The sequence below is a fragment of the Amblyomma mixtum genome, chromosome 8 (genome assembly GCF_055824585.1).
Source record: "Amblyomma mixtum isolate Tamu chromosome 8, ASM5582458v1, whole genome shotgun sequence".
NCBI classification, from domain to species: Eukaryota; Metazoa; Arthropoda; class Arachnida; order Ixodida; family Ixodidae; genus Amblyomma; species Amblyomma mixtum.
The window spans coordinates 126,865,867-126,887,850 of NC_143019.1; the positions used below are offsets into that span (position 1 = coordinate 126,865,867).

At 45.4% G+C, this 21,984-nt stretch overlaps 1 protein-coding gene across 1 annotated transcript in view; it reads right to left on the bottom strand.

Moving 5' to 3' along the window:
* LOC149334258 (uncharacterized) overlaps positions 1-11,049 on the bottom strand; it is a 67,107-nt gene extending 56,058 nt beyond the window's left edge. The window contains exons 1-2 of the mRNA XM_089556227.1: positions 10,918-11,049; positions 2,236-2,345 (exon numbers count right to left, since the gene is read on the bottom strand). Of these exons, the coding sequence (XP_089412353.1) occupies positions 2,236-2,345; positions 10,918-11,002 (195 nt within the window). The 5' untranslated portion in view covers positions 11,003-11,049. The remainder of the gene's footprint in view (positions 1-2,235; positions 2,346-10,917) is intronic.
* Positions 11,050-21,984: the final 10,935 nt, after the last annotated feature.

The following is a 21,984-nucleotide window of genomic DNA, read 5'->3' on the forward strand; positions in this document are numbered from 1 at the left end:
CGTCAATCAATTACTTTACTTTGTCCGAGGTCACATGAAGGACGCTCATGTGTATTTCATTTACGGTAGGCTGCGCCATCTACTCAAACTCAACTTCTAGTCAGAAAAAAGCCTGCGGTTAGCCTACAGACAGAATAAGCAAAAAGCAAAAAGGTTGAATTTCTTTGGAGGAGAAATTCTAGAGGCCCGTGTACTGTGCGATGTCAGTGCACGTTAAAGATCCCCAGGTGGTCGAAATTTCCGGAGCCCTCCACTACGGCGTCTCTCATAGCCTTAGTCGCTTTGGGACGTTAAACCCCATAAACTATAAACCAACCAATACTTTAATAAAGAAAAAGCAATATATCCTTGAAGACAAAGGAAGAAAGCTGGTGTGAATTTCTTTTTGTGCCAGGATAAATATTCAGCGAAAGGTGAAACTCTTTGATTCAGAAAACGTATTATTATGGAAGAATAAAATTGAAAAGCAGAATAAAATACATTACAGAAGAAAAAGCAATGCTTCTAAATTCTGTTTTATTTCGTCAAGGATGAAAGAAGGAAGGTGGAGCATTTTTAGCACAAATGTGTGCACAAAACCAATTCAAAGGAAGCAGTATTTTATCAGAATAAAGGACAGTATTAAGTCAGTTCATGTGAACAGCGATGTGTCAAAATAAAAGAAAGTACAAAGAAAGTCAGTTCACGAGTAGAAAACAAAGAAAAGGGGAAGTAGCACGAATTCATTCATTTTGTGCATCACTGTACGGTACTATGTATGTGTCCCCGCATGTGTGATCGGAAAAAATTGTTTTCATCAAATTTTTCATCAGAGATGAGTGTTCATATTCATGACTGTCGTAAGAAAACTAATTCCATCAACTCATACCCATCACGACAAGTACAACACAGCTTGCTCAAAAGTTTCATTTCCACGCTAAATTGGCAGTACTGGGCCTGGCAGTTTTGGGATAAAAAAAGGACAAATTCTGTTTTCTCGGCGTTGTTTTTCACAGGGGTCGATGGCTTCAGCAACCAACTTCTCGTCTCTTAACCGAGAAAAATCGGTTAATACTCCTCACACCTCCTCTTAGTCAGCACTCCTTAAATTGCACAATCTTGTTCGTGCTATTTATAAAGACAAGACCATAAAGTCTAAAGGAAAATTACGAGGAACTTTAGCGGCTAAAGTGGTGAAAGGCGAAAGCCTGAGTGCTGCATTCTGCTACGCGATTGTTCACTGCACATTTTGTTAGTGTATTAGTTAGCCTGGAGGAGTGGAACGCGACAGCGTGTTGTAGCGCTGCCACGGAGTTCAAGAAACGCCACCACCCGTTCGGCGCAATGCGTTGCCCTTTGAACGCAACGCTTTTTGAGGAAAGGAAATGGAGCTGTAATTCTCTCTCATCTCGGTGGACACCTGAGCCGCACCGTACAGGAAGGAAGGAAGTGTGATTGAAAGAAGAAAGAGGGGCCGTAATGAAGAAAATGAAAATCGTATTTGAGGAAAGCAAATTACGCATTAACTGTCTCACATATCTCAGTAGACACTAGTCGAAAATTGTATTTGACGAAAGGAAGTTGCGCAGTAACTGTCTCACATATTTCGGTGCACACCCGTCAAAATTAACGGGTGGTGACGTCACGACAATTTGGACCAATCTGAAACGCGGACAAACACGCCTTGCTCGTCGGTAAATTGGTTTTTGAGGAAAGGAAATGTATCTGTCTCTCATATCTCGGTGGACACATAAACCTCGCCGTAACGGGAAGAGAGGAAGATGGGAGTAAACGAAGACACCGTATTCACTAGACGCATCTTTGTACATTCCAAACCTTCGAGCTGGCATGGCGGAGTGGTAGCGTGCTCGACTCGCACTCCGGAGACCGGGGTTCGATTCCCAAGCTCGGCCAATTTCTTACTCGGTTTTATTTATTTATCTGGTCTGACTAGAAAGGCTAATTAGACTAATTGGTTAAGTAAGCAATTAACTAAACTCAGTCAAACTTACTTGGAGCATCACTATACGATCCCTTTAATTGGTTGCATGGTTAGTAGCCAAGTACAATTGGCCTGTTTGAAATTCGCGCTTTTTGACGTCACGACCGTTTCGATGAATTCAAAAGCGTGACATTTCTGTCGACAGCTGCTGCTTACAACGATGAGGCATTAAAGGCTTCCGCCTTAATATTAATATTCTGGCTTCTAATACTCTCTCGTGCTGCGTCTCGCCGTGATGCCATCCTCAACCATACCGTAAAAAAGTCGTTGGCTGTCGGTCGCCTCTTGTAGCACCGCGCCACAAACATGCAGTTCTTCCGGAAGTGCGCAATGGCACGAGCCAGCTGATCAGCATTGACGATGGCTGGAAAAAGGAAGACAAAATATAAGACACGACGAAATTGTAGCCGACGTACGACTTCAGTTTAGGATGCGTCTTAATCGTAGAAGAAACTCGCGGCACAGGGAGTCTGGACAAATGCCTCTTAACTGTGCTTACTCAGTGCTGAAGAAAATATTTGGAGCATCGAAAAAATTTCTGTAAAAAACACCTTTCCCGCGCCCACATCTCACCCGATCAACGATCTCGAGTGCCTCGCAGAGTCCAAACAAATCAACTGGCTGTACCCGACGTGCTTTATTTCGCTTTCGGTGCTACCCAAACTAGCCAAGTGGTCCTCATAAACTCGGTGACATCGACGTTATGCTTTTTACACGAACACTGGCTAAACCACTTCTTTTTGTACACCCGACCCAGAACCTTGGTATTTGCCTAAATTAGCGCATGTGTATAAACCGCTAGCTCCAAACAGGCGTCCTACCTTCTGAGGTCTTATTCTGACTCCGTAGGAAAGTTTCTCTGACTGACTGACAATCAAGACCAGTGCCAGTAGCTACAGGCAAGTTCATGGTGCTTCTGTGCAATATTGAATTAATTTCAGCTTTGTATTTTACTTGGCCATATCATTACAATATGCCAACAGGAAACGGAAAAATCGGCAGACAAAGCACGCCACTTGAATAGGCCTACACCCAGTATCACATATCATGGCTATGATACCCAACGAGGCAAACACAAATAAAACTGTTTAGTAACAAAAACTTCGCCGAATCAATAGAAATACATGACCAGAAATATTAAATACAGCGCAGATAAATGACAATGGGTCTAATGAAATCTATGGCATAACAAACGCAGAAAACATTGAACCAGCGAAACGTATGCGCAACTATTTTGTTGCAAACAATTCGCTTTAAAAATAAACAGCAACAGCAGTAAAAAAATAACAGCAGAGGAAAAGCTAAGGCCACCAATAAACTATTAATAGCGCACACAGGGCGGATATTTATTATCACAAAATGTCTAATTCTCACATTCATGAACAGTAAAGAAGGGGGCAAGCGCGACTGCAGTTCTTTCTTGAAGACAAAGAAAACTGGCTTCCTAAAAAGCGATTTCCTCCAAGCATTTGTAGATAAAACAAGGTTGCACTTTATGTACTTACGCTTTATTTGCCACGCATTCTCCAAGATCTTGTAGTAGATAAGAACATCAAGCGTAAAGTGCATGTGACGTTTCTAGACAGCTAAGTTTATAGAATGAATTGAAATCCTGCTTCATTTTATGCATATGTGAACACGAAGCTAAGCTTATCACTAGACAAAATGCTGAGGACATCAAGTGTGGAAAAGACGCGCATTGAGCTTGATCTCAATGCACTTAAGTTTTCTGAGTAGAAACAATTTTGTCACTTTTTCACACGCCCCACACCAGCTTGCAGTTGCATTATACCATAAGATATGCAGTGAACTGGCCATCTCTGATGCTATTAACATAATCTGTCCAGCCTATATATTTTGTGACGGAACAGCCCAAAACACCGGGACAAGACACAAGCGCTGATTTACAACTGATTTTTATTTCGAAGAAACACTGCTTCTTATACCTTCTTTACGCCCTCAAAACACATGAGTCACAACCATATCGTTCTAGTGTCCTAAAATGACAACCTAAGGCAAATAATCAGAGAAATTTATAATCACAGTCTTGACATCTCGAATTCGTTCATTGTTAAAGAAACTGACGGCGTGTGGTCACAATCGTCGCGCAGCCTCGCTGTCTAAGCTGCCTCGATTATTTCACGGACTAACTGGGCTTTGTAATTAGCCAAGGCTCTACAATTTTGGAAATAGGTGCTAAAGTTGTTGAAGGGCAATCTCTGCAATTAATTCCCAGGTTCCTGCAAGCTTGGTCGAAATTAGTTTTGATTTTCAAAAATATAATTTTAAAAATGTAATGCAATTTCATAAGCGCTCACCGTTAAGTGAAATAGTTCCCCAATGGTGTATTCTAAACTTCGCGAATCCAGTAGGCCTTAATTACTCTACTATAATTGCACAATTAACAGAATAAACTACTTTCTAAATGTTTAGGAGGAAGGTTTGCACAGTGAAAGGCCCATTTTCAAAATACTTTTATATAGATTAATAATGTAAATTGTTAAACCAACTCAACCAGTAGTATTTAAATGATTTAACGGGCTTAAAAACTTACTGCTCGTTGCTATCCAGCTCTTTAACTTTCATCAATTTTTGGCCGGACAAAAAATGCTCGCTCAGTTACTTGCGAAAACCGTCGCAATACCGCAATTAGACAGAAATTGCTGGGGTTCTTGCTGCTCTCCATTACCACCACGGTAGCACCCGCAGCCCTTAGTTTGTCAGTTATAGTCCCACGAGCAGCAATGTGCGAAAGATGTGTGTAAGGATAAAGTAAAGTCTCAAGGTTTTTTGACTTCCTTGCACCAGGGGTGCCCCGTCGGATACGGCTTGTTGTCTTTAAGGCTGAAAATCTAGCAGACAATATTCTGCAACAACAGATGCCTTGCACGGATATAAATTGATGCCTTATGTACATGAATTTACATATTTACAACATGTTGAGCAGTGAGCACAACAACATAGAACTGGCTTACATTAGGGGAGGCCCCTACTCGGCATAGCCGAAGATGTATTACATCCATCTGACCGTAGCCCAGAACCCTTTTCCCGAGCTCCGGGACCCAGGTTTAAAAACCTATGGGCCCGGGCCACACTATTCAACATCCAACCATGTCAAACTCTTAATGCGGCTGGTTATCAGCTGTGTGGCCCGCCCTCCAATTTCGGTAAGGCACATAACCCTCTCTGAAATATTCACAGTGCAAAAAGGACACCAGTTTCATTGAAAAATTGTACATTCCTAGAATGGACGGACAAACGGATTGTCTCCCTGGTGTGCTGTGATCGTTTGTTCAGGGTCCTTCAAAATATGTGCGAACACGGCGAAGCGTGCCCGCGCTCCGCGGAGCGTCAGCGCATCCGGCGCGGTCGCGCATCGAAACAATGTGGCGCATGCGCACAGCAGACTGGAGGCGGTGCTTCGTGTCGTCTGCTACAGCACGGAAGCACGGCGCGCTTCCGTGCTGTAGCAGACGACACGAAGCACCGCCTCCAGTCTGCTGTGCGCATGCGCCACATTGTTTCGATGCGCGACCGCGCCGGATGCGCTGACGCTCCGCGGAGCGCGGGCACGCTTCGCCGTGTTCGCACATATTTTGAAGGACCCTGTTCATGCTTGCGTGACGTCAGCAGGCATCGTCAGCTGCGGCTGCGATAGTGGATCTGTGGTCATGTGACGCGAGAGTATAAAAGCTGAGTGCGATAATAAAGAGGCTCTTTTTCATCACCTGGGAACACGGTGTCTGGACTGCTTCATCGGACAGCACTCAAGCGCGCGTTCGGCTACGCCCCCGGCTAAACACGACATGGTGTCAGAAGGTCAAGAACCTTCCCACTGAGGGAGGCTAGTTCCATCTTCGATGTCGAAGACGTCCTTGGAGACACCTAAGATGTCGGAGACGCCTTCAATGCGGCTGCGTGGGCTCCAGCAACCGCCACCGCTGGACTTTGACTGCACGTCAGAGTGGCCGGCGTGGATAGCGCACTTCGACGACTACCGATATGCAACGGGTCTCAACGAATGCTCCGGGGAGGCTCAGGTACGCACGCTGCTCTACACGATGGGGAAGCAAGCTCGTGAAATATTCAGGACGTTTGCCCTACCCGACGAAGACGCGAAGAAGTGTGAAACCGTGAAAAAAAAAAAGTTCGACGGGCACTTTGTAAAGGAGAGCAACATAGTGTACGAAAGCGCCTGTTTTCGCAGACGTACACAAATTCCAGGCAAGTCGGTAGACCAGTTCGCTGCTGCGCTACATGGCTTGGCGGACCGTTGCGACTTCGGTGAACTAAAGACACGGATGATCCGAGACAGACTGGTTGTCGGGCTCCGCCCGACGTTAACGTTATGGACGATGCCCTAGTGTTTGGCGAAAGTAAAGCTCAACACGATGAGCGTTTAAATGAAGTGATCACACGCCTAGCAAGGGCAAATGTGACATTAAACAAAGCGAAATGCTTATTTGGAGTTAGGCAAGTACTGTTTTTGGGTCTTATTCTTAATAAAGAAGGCATTCATCCTGATCCGGCGAAGGTCAATGCTGTCAAAGATTTCAGGCCACCGAGCAACGTAACCGAGCTTAGAAGCATTTTGGGCATGGCCAATCATTTGGGCCGCTTCCTGCCGCATTTAGCTGAAGTGATGGCTCCTATGCGTGTTCTTTTGAAGAAGGATAGGGGCTGGGTCTGGGGTAGCAGTCAGGAAAAAGCGTTCCAAGAACTCAAAGAGCTCATTTGTTCAGCGCAATGCATGGCTATGTACGACGCTTTGCTACCAACCACTCCTTCAGCTTAGACATCATCTTTCGGTCTGGGAGAAGTTTTGTTCCAACACCAAAAAGACTGGAAACGTAGACCAGTCACATTCGCTTCTTGTTCGCTCACCAAAACTGAGCAGCGGTACTCCCAGATCGAAAAAGAAGCGCTGGCGCCGACTTGGGCAGCGCAGAGGTTTGATGAGTATATACGTGGCCTGGAAGTTGTTTTCGAAACGGACCACAAGCCGTTGGTATCGCTGTTGGGTCACATGACAATCGATGCTATGCCGCCCAGAATTCAACGCTTCCAACTTCGTCTTATGCGGTACTGTTTTATGCGGTACTGTTTTATGCGGTACCGTTTTATGCGGTACCGTTTTATGCGGTACCGTTTTATGCGGTACCGTTTTATGCGGTACCGTTTTATGCGGTACCGTTTTATGCGGTACCGTTTATGCGGTACCGTTTATGCGGTACCGTTTTATGCGGTACCGTTTTATGCGGTACCGTTTTATGCGGTACCGTTTTATGCGGTACCGTTTTATGCGGTACCGTTTTATGCGGTACTGTTTTATGCGGTACTCTCTTTCACGTTCGCCGTTAGCCCGTACAAAAGTGGAAAGCTGCTTGACTGTCTCAGAGGTGACAACTTACTCGAAAGCTTGTTTATTGGGCTTAGAAACAGGCGATGATTTCTTTGCAAGAGTAAAAGAAGGTCAAGCGAATGACCAAGTGTGTCGAAAACTGCGCATACAGTGCAAAAAAGGTTGGCCTAAGAAACAAAATATTCCCTGTTATCTTATGACATGCTGACAGAATCGAGCATGTATTACTTTGGTGGACGGATTGCTGCTGAATGGTGGGAGGCTGGTCTTTTCTCAGTCCCTTCGGAAAGCACTAAGCAAACTGCATGACGGTCACCAAGGCATATCGCGATGCCGCAGTCTGGCTAAAGGTTCTCTCTGGTGGCCAGGGCGATGTGGTGGCCCACCTCGTAGCGATTGGCAACGTTTCGTAACCCATTTCGTAACATGGGTTACGAAATGTTGCCAATCGCTACGAGGTGGGCACAGTAAACTCAGCTCCAGTGAAGTTATCTGGATTGTGTGCGGTGGTCAGAGCGAAAGCAGAGGGATTAAAAAGTGATCATCGTTGCCATGTTAAGCACAAATCTAGGTTTGTGCCATGTAGAAAAGAGGTGATTTACAAGATTTCTCTTTCGTGTGAAAAATATTATGTAGGGCAGACCGGACGCTGTCTAAATGTCCGGCTGTTCGAACACAGAAATTCTTTAACGCTAACAGCCCTTGAAAATTTACCGAAGCATTGCAGAGAATGTAAATGTCGCCCCCTTTTCGATAAGACTGTAGTACTTGACAAAGCATATTATCAACGTACGAGAGATTATTGAAGCATTCCATATCGCGAAAGGGGGGGGGAGTGTATTAGTGACGCATCCATCGCCTTAACAAAAAGTATGATTGTGTACCTCCAATCAGTTGTTAAGTAACAGTGCACGTGTTTTATGTTCCTATGCCATGTACCTGCTTCCATCGCCGGCCTTTTATCTCCTCGTCTTGTTCTTTTTTTGAATTATTTTGTTTTTCCTTCTTTCTTCTCCGCTTCCATATCTATGGTATATATTCTGATGTCCTTCCTAATAAAAATTTCAGTCGTGAGAAAGCGCTCGTGTCCTGTCTTCACCTTGCCTGTGTCTTGTTTTTCGCGCTACGTATTTCGAAGATGCAATTGCTCCGACTAGCCCAGTTTAGCTTACTTGTGAATAGAGTACCTTGAGGTGGGAAATTTGCGGCATGGGTGGCCGCAGCAAGCACAGGAGAAGGATAATTGGAGAGATATGAGAGAGGCCTTTGCCCTGCTGTGGGCGTAATCAGGCTGACCTTAGTGATGCTGCTGTGTGTATTGGTCAAGCGCCCTAAGCAGCGATCTGGGTAAGACTGGATAAATATAATTAGAAAGAAAATAATGCAGTAATATGAAGTTATATAGACACGTGCTCTGTTAATTGCCCATATATGATTTGGCAGCTCCTTTTCGTACCTAAACTACATGGTGATATTTGAGCCTGGAGTTCAGTGCTAGGCCCTGAAATGATATGAAATAACTTCACGAGGTAAGAGATGCCTGAGTGGGATGGTTGAAATAGCATCACGTCATTTTAGCGCAAACTGAATTGCACAGACTTAGTTTTTTGTTTTAATAATTGGATGCATGTTTCCGTAACACCGAGACAGCCAGCAAGGAAGGTCACTTTTGATATCCAAAACAAGAGTAATTACATTTCCTATTGAACTGTCCGTTCTTGGCATACAGTAAACAACTTGGTGCAAGAACGGAGCTGGGTAGAATAGCTTTATGATGGGGACAAGGTAGCCAGTTTGAGGCGTGCTGGTTTCTGTAGTATAGACCTCACAGAGAGTATCAGAGATTTTTTGCTACCTAAAGCGCCTCTAATTAGCAAACTTTTATGCAAACTAGACAAAGGACCACATTTTCCAATAGCTTCTAGTTTGGGAAAAACATTCCGGGTTACTGTACAAGAAATTCCCTGTAAATCAACGCGAACAAAACCTGCAAATTTTCTTTTATCTACTGCAGATATTAGTTTTCTTCTACGTATATTATGGCATGTTCTGTGCTGTAGCCAATGCGAAATCGCAAAAATGAAGAGCGAACAGAATATTCAATTTATTCTGAGCTTTTGACAGCCATATTGCGCTTATTTTTTCATCACCTTAATGTAAACAGTAGCATAAAAATATGCCAATGGTTTTAACATAAAACCTTCTACATTCTTGTACGTTACAAAAGTGCTTTATTGTGAGCGGCGACACACCTTCAAGAAAAAAAGTCTCCCTTAAAAAAATTTAAAAAAAAACGGTGCCCGGATGCTCTCGTTTCAGCTCCCGGATGTGTGGAATTCAGTGCCCGGATGAGGGTAATTCAGTGCCCGGAAGTTGGCTCTCGGTCTCGGCGTGACGTCACCACAATGCCGACAACGGGAGCTAAAAGCATTTCATGCTTAAAATTTTTTAAACTTAAATCCTAACGTTTTGAAGCTTGTTCATTTCATTCTTCACGGCTGACTAGTAGCTGTGGCTTGCGTCATTAAGCGTACATAGTGGGGAGGAATGAAAGAGGCGCTTATGTGAAGGGTGCGATAGTGGTTCAAGACCAGTCTAAGAATTGTGTTGACATTTTTATTTTTCAGGAAAATATTTCAACGTTTTCCTTTTAAAGGAGAGAGGACACCCTAAAAATTGGGTCAAAAGCCCTATGCCTGCTCCCTGCTGCACACACTGCAGCATTTTCCATGCCTGCCTCACCTGTCTAGTCGGTGTAAGCTACGGAGGATAAAGGCGCTAAAAAAGGAAAGAATGCTGAGAGCAAACCGAGAAAGCTGAAGTTGTTTTACAGGACAGCAAGCTGACTGCCTATTCGTTTGTTTGCTTTGACGCGATCTCTCGGCTTCTCGCTCCACATGCCTGCTCCAAAATATTCAGTGTCGTCTTCCGAAGTATAGTCGGGACACACTTGGTTAAAACTCACAGTTGTGAGGTGCACGCGTTAAGTTCAATCTGCGCACAACAAAAAAGCTGGTGCACCTTACTTCTTTTATACAATGCCTGATCGGCTGCCAGGTGACCAACCTAGGTTTATAAATAAATTGCACAAGTAACGGAGCAGGACTCGTTTTTAGCCCCGTTTTTAGTGCCAGAACAAAAAATGTTATTTTTTGAAAAAAAAGGGGGTGGGGGGGGGGGGGGTACGCTCGCAGTACCAAGAGCAAGCACTGCTCGGTCAGCGACTGCGCACTCTGACCGAACACTGTATCTGTAGTTTCAAACAGTTTCATAAATTATCAGAAAATACTTCTGTAGAGATTAAAAATTCTTAATGCGCATCGCTGAGCGTTTTCAAGGCAATGTTGACTCTTATCTTAGAGGAACGAATGTGCTTTTATAATATAGGCGAAATTGTGGGCCACTCCGAGACTATCGGAAAAATATTCAACGAAATTGCGTTTGCGCATTTTAATTTCCCAGACGGGATAATTAGATGAAACACTAACGTGGTGCATACTTAAAACCGCAGAGCATAAGGAATCGGCAGAAACAAGCCATGTGAAATGCAGATTAATATACGGTGGATACCAACCATCTCTGCGATCTGGCTCACAGCTCTTGATATCCCCAGAGGTAGGATAGAGAAGACCAAGCACGAGGAGGATTTCAGCAAACATGCTGCGACTCTACGATGCCCTAGCAGAATGATGATCGAGGACAGCAAGCGGGCTTCTTTTCTGTAGAAAAAAAAGAAATGCCGCCTAGCAGGAAGTCAGTGTGGAGGAAAACTATCAGAGCGCTGATTCCACACCAGATGTTCACATGTTGCTGCATTAATCATTCGTGTCTGTTAAACACAACCGAAAAATGTTCGTAGCGGAAAAAATGTCACACGAGGCTTTATGCAGCCGCTAAGTTTTCGGAGTCTCAGCTGTTCTTTTTAATGTGAAAGCATTAGTCTTACGAGTGGCGTGCACAGGAGCTGTCAGCAGAGCGTGTCATCAGAGCGTGTGTGCGTGAAAACGACATTCGAAAAAAAGATATGCGCCGCGTGGCCGGTTCAAAACCAGGACCTCCAGCTGTGTGCCAGGCGGGCACGCGACTCATAAGCCGCGAAAGGTCGTTGGTTCAAACGTGTTAGAGGGGCACGAAGTGAAAGGAATGCGACGGTAAGGGTCACGTGACCAGTGTCACGCGACCCCTGGATGATGTCAGCTCCTTTTTTTGTTGTAATTGATGTCACGTTACAAGTGCCACGTGAGAAGAAATACTTGTGAAAGAAATAGTTGCTGACGATCAAACGCAAATGCTTTGGCATTACTCCGATGCAGCAGAATGCGGTGCTCTCCAATTTTTGTTTAGCTCAATCCCTAAGTAATTCCCTTCTTTTAGCCTCCGAACTATTCATCTACCTGTAGAGTGTTGGAGCGACCTAAGAATGCTTGCCTGCATCGCCAATTTTCTTCTCTGAAAAGTTTCAATTTTTCGATTCAGTTTTTTGGCCTGCCTAGACAATCCCCACGACTTGGTCGCAGCATGCTTGTAGGCAGGCTGTCTTCGTACTTTCATAGAAGGTTCGCTGGTAGTTTATGACAGAAAATGTGTTTTTTTTTCTCACAGACTATCTTCTCTTTGAGGCCGTTACAATTTTTAATGGCAACGTTTTGCTTAAAATTAGGGCGGAGGATACAATGTTAAGGGGTTTCTCTAAAGGTTTGACCAATGCCGTTCCCATTTCGAGTTGTTGATCAATTCGCACTCGCCCTACCATATGCTCACTGACCCGACGAGTTTAGTTGGCAGAGTGATTTCTCCGGTGAAGCGGTGGTCCCAGATTTTAACCTTTGCACCGGGGCGAAGTTTTCTTCAAATGTGCAGTTCTGTGAAACCTGTACTACCCTTCGGTGGATGCTTATTAGTAATTATTCATTTATTACAAATTCTTATGAGAGTTTCTGTGCCATTTATAAATCTTTACACGTGAAGATTACGTTTCCTACAAACCACATTCATTTGACCAGAAGCTACTTTAGAAGTCGTTTTCTCACGTCTTAGCTTAAAACTTCTGAACTTCCGATGGCAGTGACGTAGAGGCTCGAAGGTTCTTTCACATACTATATATTCTAGTAAAGTAAGGCATGAAGTTAGACTAGTTGGTTCATGGAATCAGTGATAATAAAGCTGCACGAAGGAGGCAGGACGACATGAAGAGGCACGAACGGGAACACAAAAAGAGCAGACTTCCAATTAGTTCTACTGCGTGAAAGAAGGAGACTTGTAAGGGTCTTTAGCATGACAAAAACAAGAAACAAACGCAAATGAACTGAGCACGAGGCAGCGACACAAAATAAAACAAGATAGTAACAATTACACGGGTGCATTAAGCCCGATAGATAGCCCGGACGGGCCTATCTAAAAATGCAACCTCTTTACTCCATAAATACAAAGAGGGCGAGCTGACACAGTTCTCACCCCTTTTGGCTATGTAGAAAGCCTCGATTACTTCCCTCTCCGTTTTTTGTTTTCGGCTTCTATAGGAATTTTGTCCTTTCCAGAAAAGGCGTACATCTATTGCTTTCGCGGATTTTAGAGCGTAGGGAAAGATTACTGCCCGTGCCGGTGCTCATGGATCGTTTATGTTCTAGAGCTCGCTCATTAAAACAGCGGGCACTTTGACCTATGTAGGACCGGCCGCACGATACGGGGATCCCGTAGGTCACTTCAGAAAGGCATTTAGTGAACTTGCACCGATGGAAGATCTTGCACTGGTTGGCGTCCCTTTCTTCTTGGTTCAGTGGGGGTTCAGTTTGAGTTTGCAGGGGGCTAGAAAAACGACTCGAGTGCCACACATGTCTGCAACCTTCTTAATGCTGTGGGATAGAGAATGACAATATGGCATGAGAAAAGGTTGTTTTTGGTCTCTGCGTTTCTCTTTTCGTTCTGTAGCTTTGAGCTTTTGAAGAAGGCTTTTGCATGTGCAGCGAATTCGGAGGTACGGTAACCCAGCACACAGGAAACGCTCGACTTGATAGTGGAAACTTGAAGAAACCGCGTGTGCGCAAGACTTCTGTAGGGCAGAGAAGCAACCAGACATGACGATGTCACGTTTTACAAGCTTGGAATATGCGCTCTTGTAAATTAAGAGATATTTGTTGGTCCCTTATACCACCAACCAACGCGGGTACCGGTGAAATGTAGTTTAATATCTAAAAACTGAATGTGGTTGTTCCTTGTCAATTAATAGGTAAAATTCAAGCCTTTCCCCTGTGAGGAGAAGGTGTTAAGGATATTTGAAGCAACACTGTCAAGGTCATTGGGAAAAAACTTATTTAAAGTCACTAAAAACCGTCAACATAGCGCAACACACGCAGAACTGGGAATTTAGACAGCTCTTTAGCTAAGCGTCTATCCAAAGAGGCCATGAAAATGTCACACAGTACCGGAGCGACAGAACAACCAATACAAATACTGGATTTATGAACAAAAAAAAAACTGCCCGTCGTGAAAGGTGGCTGTGGATCTTAGGTAAAATTGCAATAGCTCCAAAAAATACTTCGTAATAATGCCAGCTGTATTTTGAAAGGCTACTTCGCCATGTTCCTCAGTGCTGTCCCTGATAGCCTTAGACAGGCCCTCGTGCGGAATTGAGTAAAAAAGATATTCTCCGTCAGCGGAGAAGGTCCTGGCGGCAGAGGCCATTCCTTCTTCCAGAACCTGCACTAGGTTCTTAGAACTGGTAAGGGTCTTGTCCCATGATTTCGTCGAGGTGGATTTTTAGGAACGAACCTAAAGCACGCTACCAGCTGTCTCTCTCTGAAACAATCCCTCGGAGCGGGCAGTCCAACTTGTGCGTTTTTCCAGTAAAGAAACTTTCCAGAGAATCTCTGTCAGCTCTTGAGACTCAGTGGTCAGTTCATTTGGGTTTCTTTCTTGTTTTTCTCATGTTAAAGACCCTTTAAATGCCCTTCTTTCATGCAATAAAACTAGTTGGAAGTCAGCACTTTGTATATTGCTGTTCGTGCCTCTTCTTCACGCAGTTTTATTACGACTGATTTGTAGTTCAGCTAGGCGTAACAGCTTGAAGAGTGGTTCAAAGATTTAATATGGCTACTCGCATAAAACTTTTCGCGTGCCATGCGTTTGCGGGAAAAAAAAAATAAACACAGAAATGTCTTTTCTGGGACACTCTCGAATGCGTGTGCTCCTGCCAGCCTACCATCTCCCGTTTCTGGACTTCCTCTTCCCGCGACCGCAGCGAAGCAGCAGGCATGAACAGGTGGTTTGAAGTGGTTCGAGCTCTTTCGAGCAAGACAGTGGAAGACGCATCTTAAAGCGTATTGTGCGGCCTACTGCCTATGTTAGTGCCACCGCCCTGTCCTTGAGAATTCGGGCCATGGTTGTATAGTGCGTGTTGCGTGATCTTGTGCGGTTCTAGGCCGAGCTTCGCACAGCGAATTAAGCGCGCCTCGGCTTTTGGTAGATCGTGAATAGCGAGCTTTTAGCTGAATTGTATGTTAGTCTGTGCACGCGCGCAGCTAAATATGTGGTCTTTATCGCGCCATACACAAGACCGCTGCACGATCTATGCGCGGATGAGCTGAATTACTACGATGCGGTTACGGCCGTTGTTCTTAATGAATATAAGCTGTTCAAAGGAGAAGCCATAAACATCAAGTTCGCCGCCGCGACATCCGAAGCGTTGGGTGCGATCGCAGCGTTGACACAGCTGAGGCGCTTTTCGCTTTCATGAACAGAGATGTCAAGCTCGGCACGGCTGAACAACTTAGCTTGGTAAAACGCGCGCTCAGCTCTGCGAAAGGCGCTTTATGCGAAACTTCCGTGCGCGCCGAAACAGAGGGAACGCTTCCTGGCGCGTTTAACAGATCGAATAGTGCAAATGGTGCAGTCAGAAAATCTTTACGAAATCACAAAACAGGGGTATGTGGTTGCGTGCCATCCCAATTTTTCCTACAATGCGCGCTTCTTTTACGTGAAGTTTGTCAGTTTTACGCTTCTCAGTGCAAAATCGAAACACTTTAAAAAGTATATCACTCATACATTGCATAAAGCGCGTTTTCTTCGGCAGAAAATCCTCCGTAAGCTTGGAAGCAAATAGCTGCACGTAGTACGCTGCCGATCCACACTAGTGGAGCGACGGGGTCGCCACGTGTAGGCGTCTGCGGCGCGCGTGCGGAAGGAGACAAAAAAATGAAAAATGCTAAACGACAATTAGGAAGCCGAACGTAACAGCGTTAGGAGTGACGTAGGCATTCTTCGTAACTCCACAAGCACCATTATGGCACGCACTCGTCTTCGTCGGAGCCTCTTTCTTGTGTGAAGCGCTTCTTTGCCGCGCTTTAACTAGTATAGTAACTTTCATTTGAAGACATTTAGAACATCTTACCGTGGAGTGCGATGAAGCCGCGAACTTCACGCGTGTTATCGCCCTAATCCAGCAGTTATGGGACTCTTCAACCTGCGGAAACATGAAAACTTGATTTTGGGCCCTCACTTCTACTAGCTCCAGCACGCAGCGCATGTTTGGCATATCCTGGCATACGCATAATCCACATACTGTTCCAATGGAAGCACTAGCAAATCATCTCGCCCTACACAAAACAGCAAGCGCCGCACAAGCGTAGACGCTACATGCACAGTGAACGTCCAGAAAAAAAAAATGCGTTAGGAATCGTGTTGCTGAACGCCAAGAAATTTCTTACCTCGAGGCTACGAAGGGAGTGCTTGGTATTTTCTGAATCAATGGCATTCTCGTCGCCATCGCTTCCACTCAGACTTCTCGAACAGCCGAGGTTAAGCCGTTTACTGCTTCATGGCATCATTATCAACATACCTGCTGGGAAGAAGCTTGCGTCATCGCCGTGGGTAGAGACGGGCTTTCACGCCAGCATCTCGAGTCTCCGCTGCTACAGACGATGGAATAGACGCTGAATTACAACGATGGCAATCAGCCGCCTGCGTATGCTAGATGCCTCGGACGATTATTGAAACGTTCTTAAGCAGCGTTCTTCGAGCGAAGTTTTCAGTGATGAAGGCTTCCGTATGGAACCCAAAACGTCTACATTTTTTACCTAAACGTTTGGTCGGAGTTTTACTTTTTTTGATACTAATAAAGGTTCAGAGACTACTGATTAGCTTTTTTTCACGATATATCTGAATTAGTCATTTTCTCCGCGTTCCAAAGAAAGGCCTCGAAATTAAAAAAAAAAACATGTGGCGGGACGCTTGGACTATGCGTTTCAGGAAAACTTCGCGTAGATTCAGACAAGGCGTGAGGGAGATGATGCACGCACACACATACGAGAGCAAATTGCGCTCATATATGTGTGCGTGTTTCTCCTTCCCGTCTTGTGTGAATCTGCGCAAAGTTTACCTGAATACGCCACTACACCAACTGGCCCGACATTCTGCTGTACTCGGGCTATGGTATTGTGCCGCTCTCAAGCGTGCAATGGACGAAGCAGGCGGACTGCAGCGTGACGCTGGCTGCGGGGAAGCGACAGGGCGCTGAACCGGTGGCTGGTATCTTTGTGTTCGACTCCTGTCGCATGACGGTGCGAAAGTGTGCTGCTGGTCGAGCGTTTTCCAAAGTGATAAATCATACTATACGAAGAGGTTCAAGGCTGAGAAAGACAATCAAGAAAGGTTGTTTTTTGAAGCTAGAAATGCCTGACAACGTTCGAAGTGAAGAGGAAGTGGGGAACGTCGTAACAGCGATAGATCCAGAAGGCTTTTTGTTGACCGATTGGTATTTCAAAAAGACCCCTTGATTACAATGCGTGTTCTGACAGATCACATTCTGCAAACGCTGGCATCTTATTAGCTAATTTTCCGTGGCACTCTTGGTCACTGTCTCAAGAATGGAGTTGAAGTCTTTTCTCATTTTTTTTTAACTTGTCTGATGTTGGGGTTGGTCGTTTAGAGACTTGATCCTTGACTTACCCCGAGGGAAGAAATACAGGGTACTTGATTCTGAAGACCTTGCTGGCCAAGCAATGAGCCCGTACCGCAACATTCACTGCTGAGGGAAAACATCATGTAGCCACTTGCAAGCTGTGCTGCTGCCTTGAACAGGAGCCGTATTTCGTACTGCTCTCAATATCGCTCTCAAGATTTACAGCGTGACGTCAAAATGACGACAACGTGAGATGCGAACCGCGGAATAAACCAATTAGCGGTGGCTAGTGAAGTCTCTAGATCAGATTATCTAGGAGATTTAGCGGCTTGTAGCAGGGCTCCGCCCCGGAAGCATTTATTTGCACGACAAGGAACTGTAAGCTAACGTCTTACTGTAAAGACGCAGTGAATAAAATGAACAGTGTCTTATTTTGCTAACAAGCGGTGTTTAAAACTTAACAACTTCAAGCAAGACAAAAACCGTTCTTAGTTTTGCAATTAAGTTTGCTCCTTAGTCACTTTTGCTGCCGCAAGGATGCGCTAATGGCGGAAAAGCTCGGCTAGGTGGCGCCAGCTGCCGCCCAACTCAAAGGATTCAGCCTTATCCATCCACTCATATATCCATCCATCGTGAACATGGCGGCCAGAAAAAAAACAGCTGATCCCACGGCTCTACAGCTTTTTTACACGTCGTCTAGAATCTAGGTACTGAACGAATGTCTTAAGTGCGCGGTAGAATCTTTTTGAAGACAGTGATTGCCGCGGGTCTGCCAAGATGGACTTGCAAGGAGCGCTCGTTTCGAAAATCGACGGAGATAACTTCAGCCTCTGTTCTCAGTCGGCGCCTTCTGTCGATGACATGTGTGCTCTAAGGCTGATGTGTGGTTCCGTTTTTGTTTCGAAAATACCGGACGACCATGAATCGTTACACTGCTGCAACTGCCGATAGACGGGAGCAGACAAATGCAGCTTCTTGGAGCTTGCAATCTCTCTGCGGGAAATGAGAGCCGACTCGCCTGGCCACTGTGGCAACAATCACTCGTTTGCCTCGTAACCAAGTGATTGCGCTCACATCGGGCTAAGCGGTTGATGCTCCGTTGGTGTTGTGGCTGTTCCGTTCGGTTGATGTTCAGTTGCTGCGGTATTCTATTTGTGTGCCTGTGCGAGATGCAGAAATTGTGATGTTTATGCCCCATTTACTTTGTTCAGAGAGAGGGGTAGCACTTGATTTGGTAACTTACCAAACTAATATTCAGCAGTCTAGCAAGAGAAGAGCAGTTCGCAATTGGTGGCGAGATACTGTGTAATTGGTAAGAGAATATGTCGATTGAGGGTAGGTAGTGACAGCTTATCCGGACCATGAGTGGGAAATAACCAGAAGGATAAGAATGCGGTGGAGCGCATATGACAGGTTCTCTCAGATTATGAATGGCAGTTTACCAATATCCCTCGAGAGAAAAGTATACAACAGCTCTAGCTTACCGGTACTCACCTATGGGGAGGCTAACAAAAAGGGTTCAGCTTAAGTCAGGGCCGACGCAGCGAGCTATTGAAAGAAAAAGGGTAGGTACAACGTTAAGGGATCGGAAGCGGTCGGAGTGGGTGAGGGAACAAACGCGGGTTAATGACATCCTAGTCGAAATCAAGAGGAGGAAGTGGGCTTGGTCAGGGCATGTAATGCGAAGGCAAGATAAACGATGATCCTTAAGGGTAACGGAGTGGATTCCATGAGAAGGCAAGCGTAGCAGGGGGCGGCAGAAAGCTAGGTGGGCAGATGAGATTAAGGAGTTTGCGGGAATACAGTGGCCGCAACTGGCGAAGGACAGGGTTAATTGAGAGACATGGGAGAGACCTTTGCCTTGCAGTGTGCGTAGTCAGGCTTATAATGATTATGATGATGATGATGGTGCAATTAGCCATTAGCTTCATAGCAAGCACAGCAATACGGCTAGAAACGAAAGCTATACGGTTTCGCAGAAACTTCCTAGCTTATCAAAAATTTATCCTGGTGCGGGCTTCGCACCCATACGGTTTTTGCCCACATCGCAGCTCTTGGCTCGATACCAAAACGTAATTACGCCCGCATTACAAACATGCTACACTTTTTGGGATTCCGCTAAACATCGCATCAACACCGTTCCAACTTCGAGTTGCGGATAAATTCGCCCGCGCCCCACCATCCCTTGTCATCTCGGTTAGCTTAGTTGATAAAGGGACCGGATGTTAACTCGAGGTAAAGATGAATGTTTCTTCAATTGCGAAGATTTTGTGAAAACTGTGAAGCTTTTCTTTTAAGCCGTATGGCTGCGCTGGGATGGATGGTAAGGAGAAATTTGTCTATCTTTAGAAATCTAGTCGACCTCGGAGGATTCCTCCTAACATTGAACAAAGACATTTACATGATCATTACATCTCACATCCTGCACTGCAATTTGGGCTAAGGTACGTGAAAACTTCAACGCAGAACAAGCAATGCAAATATTTCACGTAGACTACTGCATGCTTTACAGGAAGCCTACAGACTGACAGCAATAATTTCATTTCACTCATCGTCCAAGACACTGTAAGGAAGGCATATTTTTTGGACAGGCAACGAGAACTACAAGAATAGGTGCTGCCGACGTTGACTACTTCAAACATGAACTGCAACTAAAACACGTTAACTAATAGGAAACATCTCCACAACTGCCTTCGTAATACCTTCCCGCTGCACTTGTAACTAAATACAGGACGCTATTCCTAAAATAAACAACATTCTGCGCAAATAGTACTCTGATTTGGCTAGCGACGCAGAAAATATTTTCTGATGCGCCAAGGGTTGCTTACAAACGCGATACAAGCCTGAGAGACTTCCTAGCACTAGGAACGCTCAATAAAAATGCCCCGCCGATAATGAACTCCTGCTCTAGACCTAGATTAAAGCCATGAAATCATTTAAAAAGCGAAAGCAGTCCTATATGCACAGCAAATGATTTCCACTTTATTATAAAGACTAAATTCAACTGCATGTTGTCTAATGTTTTCTACATGCCTCAATCATCCTCTGGTCAGAAACAATTTGAAGGCGAAGCCGGGCATTCATTGAGCCTTAGAATGAGCAGCCATGGCACCGGCGCAGGATGGAACGTCCACAAAACAGTGTCGTAGCATTTTGATCAACGTGGCCACCACTTTGATAAATTATTTTATTCATTTTCCAATGCAGCTTCAAATCTGCAAGGATTGGAAAATACAGAGAGGCTTTCCTATGTAGTGTTTCTTTTTTCACTCGTCTAGGAATTGCTGGAAATTGTGACTTTCTTCAACCGTTTCAAGCTAATGCACCTAATCACTAGGCTGTACCTTTTCTTATCATAGTCAGAGTTGACTACCCGACTTCCTACTGGCGTGCGTAAAGCCTGCCTTCAGTTGAGTGGGGCCAAAGAAAAGGAAGACAAAGAGCGGGGTATTCTCCGCGAGAATCCACCAGTGCTTTGCAAGAAGAACAAGAAGAAGAAGCAGACTACAACAATGGGTAAGCCTTCCTTCTTATTCCATGTCAGATACAACAGAGACTGCCCTGACCTCCAGACGTCCTAATGTAGCTTTCGGATCATAGCAGTATTAAACTTTCGCTTCACGCTGCTTCGGAATTACCAGCTTTACAACTGATCATTATACGTATTAACAACGCTGTTTTAACCTGACGCCGCACTCAGTGATGTCAGCACCTGATTAGATAAGCTGTGTGGAAAAGCGCGAAAAGCACTAACCGGTTAGTAGCTGGCAGGTTGGAAACAAACTCTAAGTGTCGTGCAGGGGCCCCAGGTAGCTGACGGCGAGTTAGGTTCTCCTGTCTCCGCCGGTCGCAGCCCGTTGCGTTTGGTGGGGGTCGGGCATCCCGTGAGCGGGGCCGCACCATAGGGCAGTCTTGACGTCCTCAATGTCCTGGCCAGGCAGGCCAGCAATGGAGTCGAGATATTTGAAAGATCAGAGCAGAAACTCGCTTTCACCATTCCCATCACAAATCCCATAACCCCTTTCCTGAATACCATTCATCCCATCCATCTCACCCATCCTTTCCGCTACTTCCCAGGGGAGATCAGGGGAGTCTCCCGGGCCCACTTCCCCGGCTGTAGTTTGCTACAGTAGCTCACCCCCCCCCCCCCCCAATCCCCCCCCCTTCTACGGTTGGCAAAATTATCATTGCCCTTAAGCCTTTTCTTTTATCTTTGACAAGGTAAGTTGTTGGGTGAGTTGGTTTCGATATTCCATGACTACAGCGCAACGAACGAGACAAAAAGGACCCAGGCAGGGACACAATACAGGCAGGGACAAAGCACAGCGCTGTGTCGTGTCCCTGCCTGTGTTCTTCTTCTTGTCCCGTTCGTTGCGTTGTAATCATAAAACTTTTGTCTTCAAATTGGTTTAAGCCTGTTGTACTTAAGTGGTGCAGGCAAGGGCTTATTATTTTTCAATGTTTTTAGGTTGCCCCAACATTATATACGTCTTCAACATGTCAGCCAACGTACCCTCACGTCATCCGTCGGGCTTAGAGCCGAACGGCTAAGCTGCTGTCCTTTTTGAGCGAAGCTCTTACGCGCCCGTTTTTCGGTTGAACCGCGCTGGCGTCGGCGTAAGCCAGCAGAGAAGAGCACCGCCGCTCGCCCACAGGGAGGGGTGGTCTGCCTGCAGCGGCACGCGCAACCTGAGGAGCCGAGACGCGACACTGGACACCCTGGATATGCACAACCGGCTCTAACGG